Source organism: Carassius auratus, unplaced genomic scaffold, assembly GCF_003368295.1.
Source record: "Carassius auratus strain Wakin unplaced genomic scaffold, ASM336829v1 scaf_tig00215808, whole genome shotgun sequence".
NCBI classification, from domain to species: Eukaryota; Metazoa; Chordata; class Actinopteri; order Cypriniformes; family Cyprinidae; genus Carassius; species Carassius auratus.
Window position 1 is genome coordinate 275,700 of NW_020528251.1, and position 19,878 is coordinate 295,577.

At 36.0% G+C, this 19,878-nt stretch overlaps 3 protein-coding genes across 6 annotated transcripts; 2 read left to right on the plus strand and 1 right to left on the minus strand.

Moving 5' to 3' along the window:
• Positions 1–106: 106 nt before the first annotated feature.
• Positions 107–8,764, minus strand: LOC113095917 (uncharacterized). The gene is made up of 7 exons (XM_026261255.1): positions 8,656–8,764; positions 4,339–4,484; positions 2,688–2,738; positions 2,042–2,174; positions 1,824–1,961; positions 1,520–1,747; positions 107–734 (listed from the first exon to the last, which is right to left on the minus strand). The coding sequence occupies exons 4-7, from the start codon at positions 2,145–2,147 to the stop codon at positions 421–423; spliced, it is 786 nt and encodes a 261-aa protein (XP_026117040.1). The 5' UTR covers positions 2,148–2,174; positions 2,688–2,738; positions 4,339–4,484; positions 8,656–8,764; the 3' UTR covers positions 107–420.
• On the plus strand, positions 4,795–11,034 carry LOC113095916 (CXXC-type zinc finger protein 1-like). The gene is made up of 15 exons (XM_026261254.1): positions 4,795–4,883; positions 5,043–5,067; positions 5,551–5,666; positions 5,758–5,858; positions 5,964–6,088; positions 6,369–6,524; positions 6,607–6,744; positions 6,932–7,039; positions 8,776–8,954; positions 9,069–9,276; positions 9,406–9,516; positions 9,640–9,689; positions 10,051–10,147; positions 10,536–10,688; positions 10,769–11,034. The coding sequence occupies exons 1-15, from the start codon at positions 4,810–4,812 to the stop codon at positions 10,913–10,915; spliced, it is 1,788 nt and encodes a 595-aa protein (XP_026117039.1). The 5' UTR covers positions 4,795–4,809; the 3' UTR covers positions 10,916–11,034.
• Positions 11,035–11,444: 410 nt separating this feature from the next.
• On the plus strand, positions 11,445–19,383 carry LOC113095898 (uncharacterized). Of its 4 annotated transcripts, none has more exons than XM_026261219.1 (16): positions 11,445–11,538; positions 12,040–12,413; positions 12,544–12,681; positions 13,310–13,433; positions 13,521–13,831; positions 13,929–14,011; positions 14,157–14,194; positions 14,281–14,451; positions 15,275–15,337; positions 15,417–15,449; positions 15,536–15,616; positions 15,878–16,042; positions 16,404–16,631; positions 16,848–16,940; positions 17,773–17,907; positions 17,995–19,383. In XM_026261219.1, exons 2-16 carry the CDS (start codon positions 12,073–12,075, stop codon positions 18,469–18,471), a joined length of 2,481 nt encoding a protein of 826 aa, XP_026117004.1. In that variant the 5' UTR covers positions 11,445–11,538; positions 12,040–12,072; the 3' UTR covers positions 18,472–19,383. The 4 variants fall into 4 exon arrangements, with proteins under 4 accessions (XP_026117004.1, XP_026117006.1, XP_026117007.1 ...); XM_026261221.1 differs by having other exon boundaries at positions 14,163–14,194; XM_026261222.1 differs by having other exon boundaries at positions 13,929–14,002; positions 14,163–14,194.
• The last annotated feature ends 495 nt before the right edge of the window (positions 19,384–19,878 follow it).

Sequence of the window (19,878 nt, forward strand, 5' to 3'; positions counted from 1 at the left end):
CAAAGGAGCTTTAAAGACTGTTGTTTTATATTTTTAATTCAAGAACAGAATATGATACATCTAGTATAATGCAATCTAGCATTATCTTGCCAAATCATATCATGAATAATTGCATCAAAAATAACCAAATAAAAAACAATTTATCTTCATAATTAAAAAAAAAAGACTAAATATAGACTCACAAATTGCAATGAGCTAAACAAAAACGTAATATTTCAATATATTCTGGTTCAGGTGACATGTGTAAATGACATAATGCGTTTTTTTTCTCCCTCTAATGCATCAAATGCAGCCTTGCAGTATCACAGCCAGGAGATTTGCATGCTTGTGAAATCAGCACATTACATTTGCTACATTGCATTCCAGCTTTATGTGATTGTTATGACCAGTATATTAATGAGTGTGAGATATGATGAGCTGCTAGTGAAACAGAAGCTGAGAGAGTTCCATGCCGAGTTCCAGACACTCAGTTGTCTGTAGACAGAGATCACAAATGGAGCAGTCAAAGGTGTTTTCTCCACAAGTACAGCCACAAGCCTCCATGTATTCAGCGCAGCTGCAACATGAGCATAAATCTATATAGTCCTCCAGAGAGGAAGGGTCGCAACAACATGCGTTAGAGCAGAAGGATGAACAGATAGAGGCCACGCTGTACTGACATCCATCACCGACGGCCAGCACACAATCCCAAAACTTGCAGAACAAACACGCCAACAAAAAGGATGCACACAGGTCTAGAAGTGCAAGAAAAAAACAAATAATTTATTTAAGATGAAATGCATATTCTGCATTCAATACAGGATAAGACCAATTGACATTTGTGGCATAATCTCTCTTAAAATCACAAACACTATGGTTATGGTAATGCATTTACAGTATTTGAGGCCTTATACATTTTTGGGTGGACTATTTCTTTTCATCATCATTTGTACAGTTGTTTTAAGTTACAATATCATGGCAACAAAAAAAGTTGAATGAAAAAAGTTTTCAAATTGAATGTTACTTTAGACAGAAAGGGAAAGAAAATGTTTTTCACAGCAGAATCATCTTAACACACACACATTGATGATGTTTGTTGCTATTCTATATTAAAACAAAGATTGGCCTCATTCACTTCAACTGTAAGCGCCTTTTAAAGAACAGGAGGGGCGAGTCAAATTAACTTGTTTTGGGGTAATCAACAACACCTGTTGTCTGAGCTTCACTTGTATTGAACCCAGCATATTCCATTAATGGCTGAATCACTGATAAAATTTCACTGATTTGCTGACATCAGAGTACTCCATCATAAATCTGCTATCCTGTTTTGTATAAATTTAAGAGCTTTTATACTACTAATCAGCACCACACCAAAAATGTTTGTTGTGCATCCTCATCAGTATGATAAAAGATGACAGGAAGAGAGAAAGCTGTTGTCAGTCGTGCTAGTGAGGAGCTCAGCATCTATAATGCATAAGATGTCATAAAAAACTGAATCCCTCATTTCATTGAGTCAAATGTAATTTGAAGTGTTGCTTACCTTCAACAGGAGCTTTCAGGCTCAAATGACTCGATGTGGAGCTGGACGACTGGCTGATTTTGCGATGACGGTGTGTTGCTTTATAATCAGTGATATGTGATTTTTTAGGATGGCTTGTGGGTAGTTGAACGCAGACAGGAAAAGCATCATTGATGTCACTGCAGGGAGGGTTTTTGACATTTTGAAATGGCTTTTTCACATCTGTTTGTACTTCTTTGATATGCACATCTATAAAAAAGGAGACAATAATAAAGTTACATGGACGTTAGCTTAAAAAATGAACTTTGGTGTGTTGTATATTCACCAAATGCTAGCGGTTTTGATTTGCTCAGAGGAGAAATAAGACACGAGTTTTCCTTCCCAGAAAGTTCATCAGTCGGTGATAGTTCACTGTCCTTAAGACACGTTCTAGTAGATTCCAGGCCTTTTACATCAGATGACTCTGTTAAATAAATAAGCCACACTATTAGTTGCTTTTTTTCCTCTATATTGAAGTATTAAAAGAGAACAGAACAGTCTTACCGGTGTGTTCGCAAGTTGATGTACTAAGACCTGAATTGTTTTGCAGCTCATCGTCACGAAAGTTGGATTTTGATCCACCATGTTCATCCTCATGGTCGCATTCCATCTTTTCAAACTCCTCTCACTGTATTCGCTACAACAAGAATAAGTGTAAAGATGTAGAGTGAAAAAATGCCGGAGCAATTGAACTCTTAACTATGTCATTAAATATTCAAACACAGGAAGCAAAGAAAAGAGATGTGCTACGGTCTGTGGCATATTTTAAATACTAACGGTAAAATACTGTAGAGGGAGAAAGCTAATTGATCACTTGACATGTTGATATATATTATGGAACTAACAGTTCATAATTTGAACACTTTTACTTTTCTTGTTTTGTGACAAATATGACTACTTTAATGGATGGATATATTCATTTTCGAGTTATACATTTGATATGCACAAAGCATATAATAATATTATATAAATGCAAAAAATACAAAGCCTAGCATAAAAAGTACTGATGGAGCAAAAAAGTGCCAGAGTCATTAATCTATTATTAATGTCAATCCATTTGGCAAACATATTGTGTGACAGGGATAAGAGGCACCTTAGATGTAAAAAGGGCAATAAATTTCAGCAACCTATTAGTCCAATGTTTGCTTACCTTGAGTCTGAGAGATGCCAGGAAAGCTTCTTTTCAAGAAGATCTCAAAACCTTGTTTTGAAAAAATAAATAACAGTTCAAGTTGGAAAGATTTTAATTGAGATAAACCTTAAATTGATTACATGCAATAGATGTTTAAAATATATTTTTTACACTATTTACAAATAAATTGTGTTAAATCAGATTTACACAAAGTTACTTGTGGCGTTCCATGAAGTTCAGTATTAGGCCCCAATTTTTTTGTATTGTATATGAATGATATTTGTAAAGTGTTCAAAGTATTGAAAATGGTTTTGTTTGCTGATGATAAAAATTATAATGTTCTGGGAAAAATTTGGAACAGCTTCTGAATAAGTCGAACTGATGAGTTTCAATTTTTTTTAATAATATTTCGAATTTGCCAAAGTAACAGTAAAGTAAAAATAAAGATTAGCAATGAGGAAATAGAAATAAATTTTTGGGTGTTATAATTTATCAGAAATTATGTTGAAAACCACATATAAATTATGTAAAAAAAAACACATTATATATATTGTATTGGGCGCTCATAGTTCCATACATTACTTATTGTGTGGTGGTGTGTGTCATACATATAAAACTAATACAAATTTACTATATATGTTACAAAAAAAGCTATAAGAATTGTAAAACAGGGTGATTAATACGAACCAACAAACAAATTGTTTATTAAATTACATGCTTTAAAATTTACTGATTTAGTTGATTTATATACAGCACAGGTAAAGTACAAAGCTTATAATAATGTATTTCCAAATTGTATTCAGAGGCTGTTCAAAATAAGAGAAAGTCAGTATAAACTAAGAGGGAATGTTTGTTTAGAAAAGTAAGGGCAAGAACTAATGCTAAAAATCGGTGTATATCTGTCAAAGGAATAATTGTGATAAGGAATTAAAATGATTTAATTCACTATGCAAATTTAAGAAAATGTATAAAAACATGGTACTAAATAATTATATGACTCAAAGATAAATTGTAAATATTATTTAACATATTGAAGTAATAGCTGTAATGTGTATTTCTGTAATTATGTATGTTTGTATATTATGGCCATAATTACCGGTAAGTGTATTATGTAACTTTTGTTTATCTTGTATTATCAAATCTAGTGAAAAAGATTACGCCTACATCGGTTAAATATGTATGAAGGGTAGGTTTATTAAACAAGGCTACTGCATACAGCTTTTTCGGAAATTATTTTCATTTATTCATTTATTTTTAAGTTGTCTGCAAGTACCGAAATAAACAGAGTTGACTGACTGACTGATTAATTGATTGATTGATGTTGAATATTCTCATCACAAACAATTCAACATTACAATTTATTTAAAACTCTCGTGGAACCCAAATATCAAATCATTATCATAAAAACACACAAAACACACTTGACCACCTCGTCATCACGTAAACAAAGTTAACTGCGGTATCGTGTCGAAAAATGTATACAGATACATATATCAGCAGGAGTAGTGTGACATTTATAATAGTTTCTTTGTCAACGTAAAACAATTTCTTTAAATAAATAAATAACACACACACTAAGCTGCCTGCTGACTTTTCCTACTTTTCCAAGTTATACACAATCTTAGGAATTGTTATCTTTGATCTTTCAAGTTTATTAAAATGCACTAACCTTCACCACCACATTCATCCCATCGTCCGTCAGATACCAGATTGATTTTCTCGTACTTGTGCTGTAGGGGCCGTTGCTTTGCCCAATCATTATCCTCTCGTTAGCATGACATGAAGTGTTGATAGGACCCACATGCACCACACCCCCTACCAATAAATAAACGCAATTACAACAAAAACAACAATATAATATAATATAATATAATATAATATAATATAATATAATATAATATAATATAATATAATATAATATAATATAATATAATATACGTGCATTTACAATAATATAATTATTGTTGTTTTTTTATTGTTATTATTGATGTTGTTTATTATTAAACAGTAGGCCTAACAGAGAACAGCACTGATCTATAATATAGATCAGTGGAGAACACATTGATTGTTAGGCCTTTAGACTGTACCATAGAGTAAGTTTCGTTTTTAAACGTCCTAGAAAGTGAACGTAGTTTTCCCAATGAGGACTTTTATTATGACAAGCAGACCTCTGTCCAAACAGAACCGAAACGACGCTGCTAGCTGCTGTTTGAGGTAATAATTATTAGGTTTATAATATCGGTCCACTTCTTAGTTTTGTGCGAGGAATTTTACCGTTGTCATGGTCGTAGCATTCAAGACCCTGGCGTGTCCACGCAATGAGATATTATCTTAATTCATCCTAATTTTTTTCTGTTTGATCGGCTTTTCTAGAAGGCGGGGGAGTCAGTTAGCGATGGTAAGTCTGCTATTATGATTTGATAGCATATTAGCACCTTCTTAAGCTGTTTAAATAAAACAAAATAAATGCCCTAAAAACAATCGTTGCAAATGAAACAACGTAATATTTCACTAATTGTGTAAACAAGAGTGACGTTAAATTTTCATTGATTCATATCTAATCAGTTTTATTGTTTACAAGTGTGGTAGTATCATGCTAATATGTAACTTATTGCCACCCACTGTTGTTGAACTGCAGTCAAAACATGTAAACATGATGTCTAATATTTGTTTAGTATTATTATTGTTACTATTAGTATCATTTTTGTTATTATTTATTGTTTATTATTTCGGGAGTGGGATGCCTTACAAACATTGTCTTTGAATCTCGACAATCTTTTGAGGTCGATAAATTTCCGTTAGCTTGTTGTAGTTCATGTATTTGTAAACAGTTTTCCATCATTAGCTTACTGGTGTGTCGATATTTTCTCTGTCTTCATAGGACAGCGAGATGTCTGACATAGAGCAGACTCCAGCTATGAACAACACTGTAGTAGATGGAGAGAATGCTCCTCTCTACTGCATTTGTAGAAAACCAGACATAAACTGCTTTATGATGTAAGTCAAATCTTGTTCTCACAAAAATATGACAAAACAGTGCATGTTTCCAAATTGAGAATTTAAATTATAACAAATCCCTTTCCCGTAGTGGTTGTGACAACTGCAATGAGTGGTTCCATGGTCACTGTATAAATGTGACCGAGAAGATGGCCAAAGCGATCCGGGAGTGGTACTGCAAACAGTGTCAAAGTCAGTGACTAATGACTTTTACCTGAAGATATTTAAACATGCACTTGAACAGATTAAATGTTAGAATATCTGTTAATGCATTCTAAAACATTCTTCATCTCTTAGAATTGGATCCATCTCTTTCGATACGGTATCGGAAAAAGAACCGTGATAAAGATGTTGAGCCAGAGAGAGTTGAAAGACGATCCAGCACTCCAGAGTACAAGATTGATAAGCGACGAGGGTCTAAAGTTAGTATTTCTCCAGTTTACCATCTAGGTTTGCTTATTATAGCAACAGCTCTTTTGCATTATGGATGGGCAGTCTGACCAAAATTGTGTAAATATTATGATAAAAATGTTACTGGAATTAAAAAAAATTATAATTTTAAAATTATTATTATCATCAAGATTCAAAGCTATATATGTATTTAAGTTATTATACCTGCATATGTAATATAGGCGTGCGCAATTATTACATTTATCTTTAAAAAATTGTAAATGATATTACTGTCCACTAACTGCATTGCAGGTGAAGCGCTCTGCCCGTATGTGTGGTGAATGTGAACCCTGCACTAGGACGGAGGACTGTGGTCAGTGCGACTTCTGTAAAGACATGAAGAAATTCGGCGGCCCAAACAAGATTCGTCAGAAATGTCGTCTAAGGCAGTGTGTTGTCCGTGCACGGGTACGTGTTTATTTAGGTGGTTTATTACTTTTTAGATGGTTTTAGTTTTGTTGTTAACTTTCCTCTCACAATGCTTTTGCAGAAAATGCTGCGTGTTCGAGACGAGGAGTTTTCTCTGTGTGAGAGAAAGGACAATATAATGCGCAGGCATAGACGATACTCGGATGATTATGATGAGAACGATATGGAGCCATATGAGCATTACAAGGACAGAAATGCGGTAATGACTAATTGCACTAGCTTAACCACAACCGCTTAGTATATACATTGATTTGAGCTCTTGTCAGGTTATAAGACATCATTTGACATGAGTCATTTTGTGAGATATGCTTATTGGAGAGGATGCTTTAAGTCACTTATATACAAACCTCACCCTTCTCTTGTGACTTTTTTTTTTTTTTTTTAAGTCATGGGGCAGTGATGATGAAGACGGCCCATTTTACAGTCCTGTCCCACGGAAGAAAGCTATAAAAGTCAAGCACGTCAAGAGGAGAAACAAGAAATTTGACAAAAAGGTACAATGAGAAACACGGAGTTGCTTAACCCTTGTGCCATGCTGACAGCACCTTACCTAATTTGGTGTTTCTAGTCAAAAATCACTTACCATTTGAAAATCTCTTGTTATGCTATATTATCAAACCAAATCTTAAGCCCTATCTGAATGAACCTAGTTTTCTAGGAGGATGTTAGAGAAAGCTGTGTTGCACAGACTCATGGTGCTTTTCCACTGCATGGTACAGTATGGCACAGTACGGCTCATTTTTTGGGGTTTTCCACTGTTTACAGTACCTGGTACTTTTTTTTCAGTATTACCTCGGCTGAGGTTCCAAGCGAGCTGTACCGTTACCAAAATGTGACATGTAAACCTTGTTGATCACTGATTAGCCGAAGAGAATCGCCATTAAAGAATCGCCACTACCTGGGTCATTAAACTTGCAACACAAGACACTAGACCTGCTAGATTAAATCAGCACAGCCAGTGAGGATTGAACACGTTCACGATGATGTCATGGCTGTAGAGGCGGTGCAACTTTATCGAAATGTCTATAATCCCACCCACTCTAAAGCAGAACTAAACTGCAGTGAAAGCACAAACTGAGCTGTACCATGCAGTGGAAAAGCGCCATTACTTTGTGATTTCAATCCTGTGCGAATCTGCAATGTCTGTGTTTTTCTCACATGACCTCTATAAAAATTCCAGAGTAATTACCTACTGTTTTCTGCATGGTCCTCTGAGAAAACGAATCCCGTCTCAATGCAGATGTGTATGATTGCTGATACTATATATTATCCCAACGCTTCTCCTGATGTTTTTTTTTTTTTTGCCTATCTGAGCTGCCATTTGCGCACCAATCTTCCACATTCTGCACCCTTCAATAGGGATGGGAAAATTAAATATTAAAATTAATAAGCAGAGTCAAATCATGGAAACTGCTATAACTGGCCATTTTAACATCAGTGTCATGTTAAGATACTGGTCTAGATTTCCCTGCTCACTTACATGGGTTTGTTATAAGCAGCCACTTATATAAACTCATGTGAAGTTTATTTAAATAATGATTTTATAATAAATTAAAATGATACTTATACATATTTCTTTAGACGTAAACGTTTTCACATCTAGAAAACACTCATTTTGTCCAATTCGTATTACTACATGGAATCACAGACATCGGGTGATAAGAATTTAAATGCAAAAGTATTTTAGAAAAGTAGTCCTGTCCAGATAATATTTTAGAATCAATCTTTGTCAACTTGTTTTTTTTTTATAATGAGAACAGGTTTTGTTTTCTTTTTGGAACAGACTCATAGTAGGCCTCATTTATCTGAGCTTCTTCACCTCAGTATGGATTGGGAAAAAAAGCATTCATTACATGAGGGTAATTTTGTTCACTCAAAAACTGAGAAGCTTAAAATCAATGATCAGTTAGTTCCAAAAAGAAATACAAAATGTGTTCCTTTAAGGGAAAAAAGTTGACCAAAAAATACATAAATAAATAAAGTGCTTGGTGAAATTATAGTTTAAAGATAAATTTATTAGCAATTTTATAGGCTGATTGTTTTTTACTTGGAACATGAAGGTTAAATAGTTCACCCGAAAATATTGTAGACCCAAAAATCATTTACTCACCCTCATGTTGTTCCAAACCAATACGACTAAAAAGTTATTTGGCAGGCACTGGATACCAAAAACTGTTTGTTACCTACATTCATAAAAATAGTTTTCATTAATTGTGCTCATCTTTCACAGAAAGAGTCCCGTCGCCACAAGCAGAAACAGAAGCACCGTGATCGTTCGAGACACAGTGAGAGGGGAGAAGGCAGACATGGAGGAGACATGCAACAGTGTCTGGGGCCGAACTGTATTGAGTCAGCACGTCCAAACTCCAAATACTGCTCTGAGGACTGTGGCATGAAGCTGGCTGCCAAGTAGGTTATTTCATTAAGTGCAGCCAGCCAGCATGGAAGAGTCACGCAGTGTTATACCAGTTTAATGTGTTTTAAGAAGATTGTATTGATTTATTGATCTGCTGATCTGTGCAGCCGGATCTACGAGATCCTTCCGCAGCGTATCCAGCAGTGGCAGCAGAGCCCCTGCATCGCTGAGGAACAGGGCAAAAAACAGCTGGAGCGCATCCGCAGGGAGCAGCAGGCCGCACGGATGCGCCTCGCCGAGATGGAGCGCCGTTTCCACGAGCTCGAGGGCATCATTGCCAAAGCCAAGCAGCAGGTGGTCCAACAGGATGAGGATGTGAGTTTCCTGAAATACTTTCCCATGCTAATGTCATTCAATTTTATAGAATAACTGAATGGAATTTATGTGTTTCAGGGATTTTGTCATGATTGTTAGAGTAAGCTAGCTTAATGTCCTGTCTTGCAGGTGAATGAAACAGACAGTGAGGACACAGACCTTCAGATCTTCTGTGTGTCCTGCAGTCACCCCATCAACCCCAAGGTGGCGCTGAGGCATATGGAGAGATGTTACACCAAGGTGAATGTTTTGTTTTCTTTGCCTATTTATTGATCACTGTTCTTTTTTTTTTTGTATCTATATGTCATACTTTTAGCAAAATGTATTTGCATTATAGTAATGGTTGATTTGTTGTTTTAACAGTATGAAAGTCAGACCTCTTTTGGTTCCATTTTCCCAACCAGAATAGAAGGGTAAGAGGGCTATATTTTAAACATTATTATACAGCACAGCAATTTTGTTAGAATTACCCTGAATATCCTTTGTTTTCTGATTATACTTTCTCTACTTTCTTTATGGGTGGTTAGTTTGACAAAAATTTTACGTTGTTGTATATAATTCAAAAAAATTTTTAAAGTTTTTTTTTATTTTTATTATTATTTTATAATACCTGTAATGACTTGTTTTTGATATCTACAGTAAATTAAATACTTCACAAGTGGTATTTCCTCTCAATCGATTTTCTCGTTTTTATTTGGCAGACTCGAAACCATAAACTGCATATTATTTTTTCAAATCTAAATAATATATTTCATTCTCTCTCTCCTCTAACAGGGCGACAAGACTATTCTGTGACGTTTACAACCCTCAGAGTAAAACATACTGCAAGAGACTTCAAGTATTATGTCCAGAACACTCTAGAGATCCAAAGGTGAGAGTTTATTGAAATGCTCAGTGTTTCTGCACAAACTATGGGTACATGTACAACACCTTTGCAGTTTTTACAAGTTTTGTGTACAGCTGACAACATTGTCAAAACGATTCCCACTCACATGGATCCATGAAAAGGAATAAAAAGGCTGTATTATGCATCCTAGGCCAGTAGTTGGTGATGTCACTGCTATTTGTCTGCACACACATGCAATCCTTTTGATTGAACATGGGTGCCTCTGATGTCACTGTTTTTACTAATTTGTGTTTTCGTAGTTCTCACGGAAAAGCTATTTTCAAAAGCTTGCACTTTGAACCTTTTTTTTTTTCAAAAGTAAAAAAAAAAAAAAACAATTTTCAGGCCCTCTTTTCTGTTTTTCTCTTATCAGGTCACAGCAGATGAGGTGTGTGGATGTCCACTAGTACGTAATGTGTTTGAGCCGACTGGAGAGTATTGCAGGGTCTCGAAACGCAAGTGCAACAAGCATTACTGTTGGGAGAAGCTGAGACGAGCAGAGGTGGACCTGGAGCGCGTCAGAGTGGTCAGTCAAGATCTTCAAAACTTACTGTCATAATAGTCTGAATTTATATGAATGTACCTCATATTTCCCCCTCCCAACAGTGGTACAAGCTGGATGAGTTGTTTGAACAAGAACGCAATGTGAGGACGGCCATGACCAACAGAGCAGGACTCCTGGCCCTCATGCTGCACCAAACCATCCAGCACGACCCTCTGACCACTGACCTCCGCAGCAACAAAGACAGATAGCCGTGTTAAAAATCTGTGGTCGCTTGAAAAATGATTTGTTTATATTTGTATACTTTTCATATTGTATATTTGTCACGGTTCGGATGAAGTAATTCTTATTAAAACATGCTTTTCATCTGTCTCCTTCAATGTGCATATATTCATTTCACTTTACATTTTACTATTCAAATTATTTAGTTATGGAATTGAAATAAGTTTTTGTTGTGATCCTCGGATGTCTTGCTTTATTTTAATTATTTTTATTTTAACTTAATTGATATATAAGAAAGCATGCTTACAATATCTTTGTCTTGGTATAAGCTTTCAGTACACAGACTATATATATATATATAACGTTATATATATATAGTTTTTTCGATATATATACATATATATATTTTTTAAATAAAAGTGTATATATGCTATGTTTTTAAATCTCTGAAGACCTGTCGTGTAAAAGTACAGAATGAACGTTATCTCAAGATACGCGACAACGTCCCATCTTTGTGTGACGTGAGCAGGGGAGCTTTAATATATTCAGAATGCTTGAGTCACGTGTTTCCGGGTTACAACAACACTTCCGGCCCTTCTCCTGTTTCAGTATTTAAAATATATCAATGTGGGGTTTGTTAAGGAGATTACAGGTAGGTTTTTTTAAAAATAGTGAGGACGTGTTCATGAATTTATTCTAACAGGACCGTTAAAAACAGCAAACTGTCTCGGTAAATCTCAATAATTGTGTTATTTGCTCTCATTTCACGCTTGCTAAGACTTTAGCTACCATGCTAAGTATTGTCGCTAAAACGTGTTAGGCTGTGTCTCAAAACCTTGTGTGCCGACTACCTAGACAGCATTTTCCGCATCAGAAGTCGTGGTTTAATAGAGAAAGCGTTTGGCCCTTATAGGGAAGGCGACAATAGGCAGAAAGCTTACTGTTGTACTCAGTTGCAGGTGTCTGATCTGAATGCATAACATATTGCAAAGAGAGTTTTCAAATAATTTAGCTTTATTAAAATGAAAAAGCTTCAGAGAGATAAAAATTGGATGATTTACATTGCTGAAAGGCAGAAGAGCTAAACAATGATTGTTTGCTGCTTGAAACACTCTGAGGGGTTGCTCCACTGTTTCATATTTTCTTTTTGCAGCTGAAGTAAGAAGAACAGGGAGGCTTTAATAGCATGGAGACAGAGGAAGTATCAGCTGAGGTACCTACAGAACCAACAAACGAGGTCAAAGAGGCAAATACACAGGAAAGCAAAGAGTCCACAGCAAACACAGACATTCAGGACTATGTCACAGAAAAAAACAAAGAGGGAGGTGTAACCGAAACAGAAGGGGAGCCTTCCAAAGACATCGATAAACCACCTTGTGACTGGTTGGAGCCACTCGAAGAAGACTGTGATGATGTTGATTCCCAGAGCTTTGATGGAGAAGTAGAGAGCCTTGTGGGGAGTGAACGGAGTGGGAGTGTGGTCAGTATTAGGAAAACCGCTGGACAAAGAAGTGGCAGAGGTGTTGGGTATGTACATTACCTGGATTCTACTAACTTGACATCGCATTTACAAGTTACAGAAAAAGGATACATTTTCCTTTTATGCTCTTCACTACTTTGTTTACACTAAAACAGGTTTGTGTGTGTGTGTGTGTAGGAGACCTAGAAAGAGAACACAGTTTGAGGCAGATGAAGGCTGGGAAGATTGTCCATCACTAGGAGAAGGATGGAAACGCAAACTGGTTTTTCGTCGATCAGGCACCAGTGAAGGACGCAGTGATACATACTATATGAGGTATCTTGAGTTTGTGTTTTTTCCAACTGAAGAGATTTGGACAAATTTAGCATTACAGGACTTGCTGACTAATAGATCCTCTGCAGTTGAATGGGTGCCGTCCGAATGTTTACGTTAAAAGCTTCATATTTGTAAAGCATTTTAACTTTAAACTGTCACTTGTGGCCAAAATATGAATCTATAATAACACTTTCTCCAGTAAAAATGTCCTCTCACATCAATATCTACCGACATATTTGGTTACACCTGTTTTGGACTGTTTTTGCATGTAAACGGTGCTTGGTCTGTGCATCTTTCTCTCCTGATTAAGATTTTTCTTCTCTCTTTGTTCACTGGAAAAAGCAATATTATGAATAGATGACTCGTATTTTAGCCAGAAACAACGGTTTGAAGTTAAAATTGTGTGGATGGATTTATTACAAACATGCAGCTTTTCACTACACAAGCATAAATTGATGAAGTCGTGTGTATTTTTGTGATGTTTTTAATCAGCTGTTCAGACTCTCTTCTGATAGTACCCATATTCACTGCAGGGGATCCATTGGTGAGCAAATGATGTAATGCTAAAGCATTACTATGTGGGACTTTCATTTTGCATCACTCATTTATTGCATTTTTTCCCTTTCAGTCCAAGAGGTCATAAAGTAAGAAGTAGGGTTGAGCTTGTGAAACATGTAAAGCAATCTGTGGACCTCACAAATTTTAATTTTAAAACGGGCCAGTTTATTGGTGAAGGGCTTCACTGGAGAAAGGTGAGAAGATGTTCAGCATGCTCTTTTCAATTTTTTTTCACTTTGGTCCAATATTTGCCACTAATACCTACATTCTGGTATCTATAGAGAAGGAAACTGGATTCTCTCCAGGCAAACTCTTCTGTACCCAGTTTAACAGATGCAGGTCCTGCGGCCGGAAGTCCAGCATCTTCAACTAGTCTCAGCCTTGGTACAGTTCCGATGTCGAGCTCGTATTCGATCCAAAAGGATACTGGTCCTGAGACAAATACTGCTTTACCAAGTACCACCACTTACCCTATTGATGATTTGATTGAAGATTCTGCACATTCAAATCCTCCTCCGGTGGGCAGTTCAGTGTCTGCGGCCCCAGTTAGAACCATCAATGGTGCCAGTGGAGAGCCACAAAACATGTTTTGGTAGGCAGTGCCCTTTATTTTTTTCCACTATAGCCTAAATGTCAGAAACAGTGGTGTGAATGTCTGTCTTCACTCAGTTCCTTTTGTTTGTAATCAGTGTCTGCGAAAAGTGTCATAAAACCTATACTTTTGAAGAGGGACAAACTATGTGCCAGAACTGCAGGCCAGAGGGTAACACAAGTAAGTCAAAAAGTAGTCATTTATTTTCCACTTTGTCAATGTTTATTGTAATAACAGAAATGTATTTTTGGCTATTGCTCTTCCTTTTAAATTATGTATTTCAGATAACATGGTGATTATTTATGGAATATTTTTTTTTATGTTGGTTTAGCAATAATAAGACGCAGAAAACCCTACAAAAAGGTATGTTTGCGAGTTTTTTTTTTTCTCTCTATGTAATGTGTTGCCTTACAAATAAAAACATAATTATTTGTGTTTTTTGTTCTCAGCGGTTTCCATGTGGCCGATGCCGGGCTTGCAGAAATACAGTTGACTGTGGAAAATGTGTTAGTTGCAAAAATGGTCTGCTACGCCTTCGACTCAATAAAAACTCTCGTAAAGTCGTTAAATGTCGCAAACGGAAGTGTTTGCACCCCAAGCGTAGGGACAGGGTTGTAAAGGTAATTTGTATTTGTTCTCAGCCAGTAGATGATATTCTATGTTATGTAAGGAAATGTAAGAATAAAAATAATCTTGAATATAATCTAAACCGTTACAATGTTCTAAATATACAGTGGCCTCAAAGTGTTTGAACCCTCGGGCAAAATTGCAAAGTATAAATTCCACTGAAGTGGATGAAAAGATATCAAACTAAGCACATTTAGGTTGTTTTTATGATATATTTGTTTGTTTTGTTAGAAGAACCCCAGTTTTGTACTGCAACCCACTGGTGTCTTTTTACTTTATACTTCGTATACAGTATTGTAATTTAAATGTTTAAAAGTTTGGGGTAGGTGAGTTTTTTTTACAAATGTTTTTAAAGACTTTAATGCTCATCAAGACCAGATATTTATGCAAAAAAAGTAAAAACAGCAATATTGTGAAATATTATTGTAATATAAAATAAGCTTCCTTCTTATATTTTAAAATGTAATTTATTTCTGTGATGGCAAAGCTGAGTTTTCAGCGTCACATGATCGTTCAGAAATCATTCTATGCTGATTTGGTCCTCTGGTTATACATTTTTGTGGAAACCGTGACACTTTTTCTTTGGTAAATAGAAAGTTTAAAAGAACAGCATTTGACATGGGTATCTTTTGATACAATAGAAATGTATTGTAACTTTTGATCAATTTAATGGATCCTTGCTGAAAATATTTAAAAGTAAGAACGAAAATCTTACTGACCTCAAACTTTTGAACAGTAACTTTCTGAGTCACTTTTAAAATCTAATGATCACAAAAGTCACTTTTTAATCTTTACTCATCCTTATGCAATCCACAGACATCAGAGTGGCAGTTTTCCAACATGGCTGAATCGCTAAGCACCGCTTCAAATATTTCACAGGTGAAAACTTGCCACACAGTGCTTCATTATGCTCATAAAACATATGAATAATTAATCTCCCTCTTCCTTTATATTTCAGCCCACAGTCTCAGATGATTTTGAGGAATCACAGGTAACAGTCTTATGAATAATCTCTCAAAGTAATCCGAGGGATTGCTATAGAACAGCTATATCTAAACTTTGTTTTCCTGTAAGCAGAGCTCCTATCTGCAGTACAGTGACTCAGAGGACCTGTCTGTGTTCTTTGGGGGTAATGATGGTGACGGTGGCCTGGATGAGGTAGAGCTCTAGCTAGCCAGTTAAACACACTGCATCATTACACAGCAGTAGCATGATCCAAGTGCCTCGATCACTGATATTCACATTGTTTGAAGAGATTCACAAAATATTTGTTCTCTTCTTAGTTGGGATATATTGCATTTTAATGAAATTGTCATGCTACAGGCTTAAGCTGCAAATATTTAATACAGGAAGATTTAATCAGAGACTTAGCGTCCTTAATACTCTGCAAATAGTGATTTTTGGTCTCTTGATCTGCAGATGGGTGTACCAAAGGTACGTCGTCGTTCATGTGGGAAGTGTAAAGGCTGCGTTCTCCGTACAGACTGTGGAAGCTGTGATTTTTGCATGGACAAACCCAAGTTTGGAGGCAGCAATAAAAAAAGACAGAAATGCCGTTTACGGCAGTGCCAAAGAGAGGCTATGGTGAGCTGCCAAAATATAATTTAAACCGTATTATTTTTCATGAATTACAAAGTTGTTGAATGGTGCGTTATTTTGAAACCTTTAATTGTCTGCTAGATCTAGTATTATTCTCTCTCTTTTGGTCATATAATAAGACTATTATACACTAGCATGTTTGTTATTAAAATAATTTTTAACTGATTCATTGTCTATTACTTTTCTAAGCTTGTTCTTTCTAATTAATCTAACAAAAAATGGTACTGTTACTTGTTTTGGTAATGTGTATGAATAATGTTGTTTAGTGGAATTAGAACAGTTAAATCCCTTATGATTGATTAAGATTAAAAAAACTATTATAATCTTGTCTCCATGTGCTTAACAGAAGCATTTGCTGCCCATGGATGAGGAGATGTTATTTTCTCAGGGCTGGGTTCCCCGCAGAAGGCCCCGTTACACATATGGACATAATAGAAACCGGTCCAAAAAGTTATCATATTTGAATTTCGGGGTTCCTGCTAATAAGGCTGAAGCGTATGTGCCAAAGGCTTCCTCGGGTGTTGCCCAGGTGGTGAATCGAGATAGGCTCCTTCATCCCAATTTTAATGGAAAGGTACAGTGGAGTCCTTAAAAGAAGTTTTACCTTTTCTTGTTAGCTTTCAGTCATTTTATAATGATGATTCCAAAAATGAATCCCAGAACACTTTTCCCTAGTCATACATAAGTTTATTTGGTTGCCAGATTGTGTTTTTTGCAGTTTCTTATTATTTAAACAGACCTATCTAAATATGAACACATCTGGTTTGTGTCATCCCTGTCTGTTGAGAAGATGAGCCCTCAGCTGCACACAGGACGGGTGGAGATGATCAAAGAAAATGGGTTTCAAGACAGTGGCATCAGCAGCAGAGCCCTTCTGTCTGTGGTAAGCTCCTTCTGCTCGTCTGGTTTGAGCTTAAACAAATAAAAAGAAACAAAGATTAGCAAGTCAATAAAATAAAAAGCAAGCCAATAAGTTCATATGAGGGGCTGTCTTACCTTAGGTTGGGTTGTGAACGAATGAATAAATTCAGGTTTGTACCTACCAATCAGTGTTTGTTCTAAACCGCGTGCATGCATAGCTGTATGCTTCTGATGATATTCCCATGCAGACAGGAAAAGATAAGGTGGAGAAGGCAGACTGTGGGCTTCAGAACTGAATGAGTAGGCAGATTTTCAGTAATTACATTGAGTTTTGGTTGTCTTGGCTATAAAATAAAAGCTTTCTTTCACATTATCTTGACACAACAAATCCGAAAATAACAGTAATGCATGGTCTTTAGATAATGTATTAAATATTTGTTTTATATAACCTTTTTAAAGAAATGAACACTTTTATTCAGCAACTATGCAATAAATTTATCAAAAGTGACCATAAATATATTTACAATATTACAATATATCTGTATTTCAAACAAATCAAACAATTTTTTTTAACTGCATATATATATATGTGTGCGTGTGTGTGTGTGTGTGTGTGTGTGTGTGTGTGTGTGTGTGTGTGTGTGTGTGTGTGTGTGTGTGTGTGTGTATGTATGTATCTTTTCTTTGTAAATATCACATTGTATGTTTCGGTTCAGGTAGCTCAAGGGTCTACCCAATAAAAATACATTTAGTTAAACATTGGTTCCAGTACACATTATCAGTCTATTAATAGTTTTTCTTTGTTTGCTTGGTCTAATTAACCAGCTTTATTTCCCATACCAATTTATTTATAGCGACCAGATGTTCTTCCTATGGCAATTCCAATAAACTATGCTGGGACAAGTTTGAGGGAAGGGAATCGACCACAAGGTTCGGCAGGTCAGGAACCTTATCAAGAAGAGCAACAGGAGGACGTATCTTGTCCGTCGGTAAGAAGCCGTTTTAGGAATATGTCATATGATATGGAAGTTTGAAGACTTGGAGAATTAATGACTGTGTACTTCTGCCTTTTGCAGATCACTCAGATATTTAGCATGGCAGACAGTGACCCCATGATCCAAGGCATCGACAGCAATCATGAACTGATGCCTCTCCTGACATCTCTTCGTAGCATTGTACTTCCTGTCCTCTGGTTCTGCGTGGTGGTGGATGGCCCTCGGTTACAGCTGATACAGTGCTCCAAGCGCTCCACTATGGCAGACACTACGATTCATATTGAGCCCAGCTTCCACTACCACATCAGCATCCAGGGACAGCCTCTCCTGCCCACTCACAGACTCTACGACAGCCACCCGTCTCGTCTCACCACAACTAAAGAGATTGTTGCCCTCCTCGAGGACCTAGAAAGGTACTGGGTCTGCCAGGGCTTGGGAAACAAGAATTCAAGAAAAGGGTCCGAGGCTGTGTTTCCTGAGCGGGCGGCTACCTGTGACTTCCTCGTTTTTTCAGAAACAGAATGCTGTGAAAAATGCAAAGCTCTACGAAGGGTATAAAGGGACTATTCAACAAAAGGGAGTTAGTCTTCAAGTAATACATCTCCTATTTCTGATTTTGAACTATTCTAGAATATCTTTATACTCTAATATTGAAATATTAGAGCACCATTAATTGTTATTATTATTGTTATTATTTTTCTTTAGAAGGATGGTACCATTACATTGACAGCTTAATAATTTTTTGGTTACATTAAACCACAAAAACATCACTTCCCACATTAACAGGTTGGTTCAGCCCTGGATTTGTTATAATGCAGAATTCCGTTTCTTTCTTTTTGGACAAAAAATGAACAGCACCAGGTTAAATAAATAATGACTTAATTTCTGTATTTTTGTTTGAACTATCCCTCGAGTGATTGACCACTAAACATAAAGATGTTTTTCGACCCTAGAGTATGTGACACAATTTGGTACCTACTGTGGCTAAGGATGCACACTGAATCGCGGTCCTATCAATGTAGGTAGTGAATGGGCATGTTTTAATCAATGAAACATTCAGCAGTTTAACTGTACATCTTGCCTTGCACTAAAGTTGTAATAGTGCTTCACATCCAGTGTAGATTAATTCCTCACACCAATGATATCTTTATATGTGTTAATGCTTATGTACTTCTCAGGGGGATTTTTCAGAATGCATTAATCAGATGGAAGATCCATGTTTGTTAAAAGATTTAATATTTGCTGTATGATATGGGATGAGCCTGCTATCATTTTGGATAGACAATTTTGTACATGGTTCAAGTGGTGGCAGAGAAATCAGATAAAAATATAGAGAATGTTTTGTTTTTTTGTCCTTTGCTATTCGTAATTTCTGTTTTCTTCATTACAAAACTCTTTGAATTTTTGTATATGCTTTTCATATAAATAATCTGAATTCTGTTTATTTAATAAATCATATTATCTGTTGGATGACTGCCATTATGTGCAATAGATATCGTCATACGTTGCCAGTTAATTGTCACAGTACATTTTTGTAGTTTTCTCAAATCTTTAAATATACAAAATGAGGCATTATCTAATTATGTAGTTTACATTTCAAACAGATTTTAAACTGTGGATAAATCCAGGTTGAAAATTATTTTTATTTTGTTGATGTAGTAAAGATTTTTACAGAGGGAATATCACAAAAATCAAAAAAATGTCAACCGTCTGGGAAAAAAAATTGAAGCAAAAATTTAGTTTTTGCTGTAGTGTTTTTCCTTATTCAATAGCATAATTAAATGATGGATTAACGAAAAGTCGCTTTACCACAGTTGCTGCAGCATCCACGCCAATTTTCTTCTGCGCTATCATGGATTAAATACGCAATTCACACATACGCCAAAGGGGGCGCCATGACACAGTACAACTGCACTTCAGCATTCAGTTCGTGCAAAATTGAACTTAAAATTAGTTTTTAAGTAG

What these genes read in the sequence shown, in the direction of transcription:
- LOC113095917 (XM_026261255.1), bottom strand. Translation starts at nt 2,147, where the DNA reads ATGGAATGCGACCATGAGGATGAACATGGTGGATCAAAATCCAACTTT. An exon ending in ATCAACTTGCGAACACACCG is followed by an intron (nt 1,962 to 2,041) that starts GTAAGACTGTTC and finishes TTTATTTAACAG; the next exon opens with AGTCATCTGATGTAAAAGGC. An exon ending in ATCAAAACCGCTAGCATTTG is followed by an intron (nt 1,748 to 1,823) that starts GTGAATATACAA and finishes CCTTTTTTATAG; the next exon opens with ATGTGCATATCAAAGAAGTA.
- LOC113095916 (XM_026261254.1), top strand. Translation starts at nt 4,810, where the DNA reads ATGAGGACTTTTATTATGACAAGCAGACCTCTGTCCAAACAGAACCGA. An exon ending in ATAAGCGACGAGGGTCTAAA is followed by an intron (nt 6,089 to 6,368) that starts GTTAGTATTTCT and finishes ACTGCATTGCAG; the next exon opens with GTGAAGCGCTCTGCCCGTAT. An exon ending in ACAAGAAATTTGACAAAAAG is followed by an intron (nt 7,040 to 8,775) that starts GTACAATGAGAA and finishes CATCTTTCACAG; the next exon opens with AAAGAGTCCCGTCGCCACAA.
- LOC113095898 (XM_026261219.1), top strand. Translation starts at nt 12,073, where the DNA reads ATGGAGACAGAGGAAGTATCAGCTGAGGTACCTACAGAACCAACAAAC. An exon ending in GTAGGGACAGGGTTGTAAAG is followed by an intron (nt 14,452 to 15,274) that starts GTAATTTGTATT and finishes TGCAATCCACAG; the next exon opens with ACATCAGAGTGGCAGTTTTC. An exon ending in ATGATTTTGAGGAATCACAG is followed by an intron (nt 15,450 to 15,535) that starts GTAACAGTCTTA and finishes TCCTGTAAGCAG; the next exon opens with AGCTCCTATCTGCAGTACAG.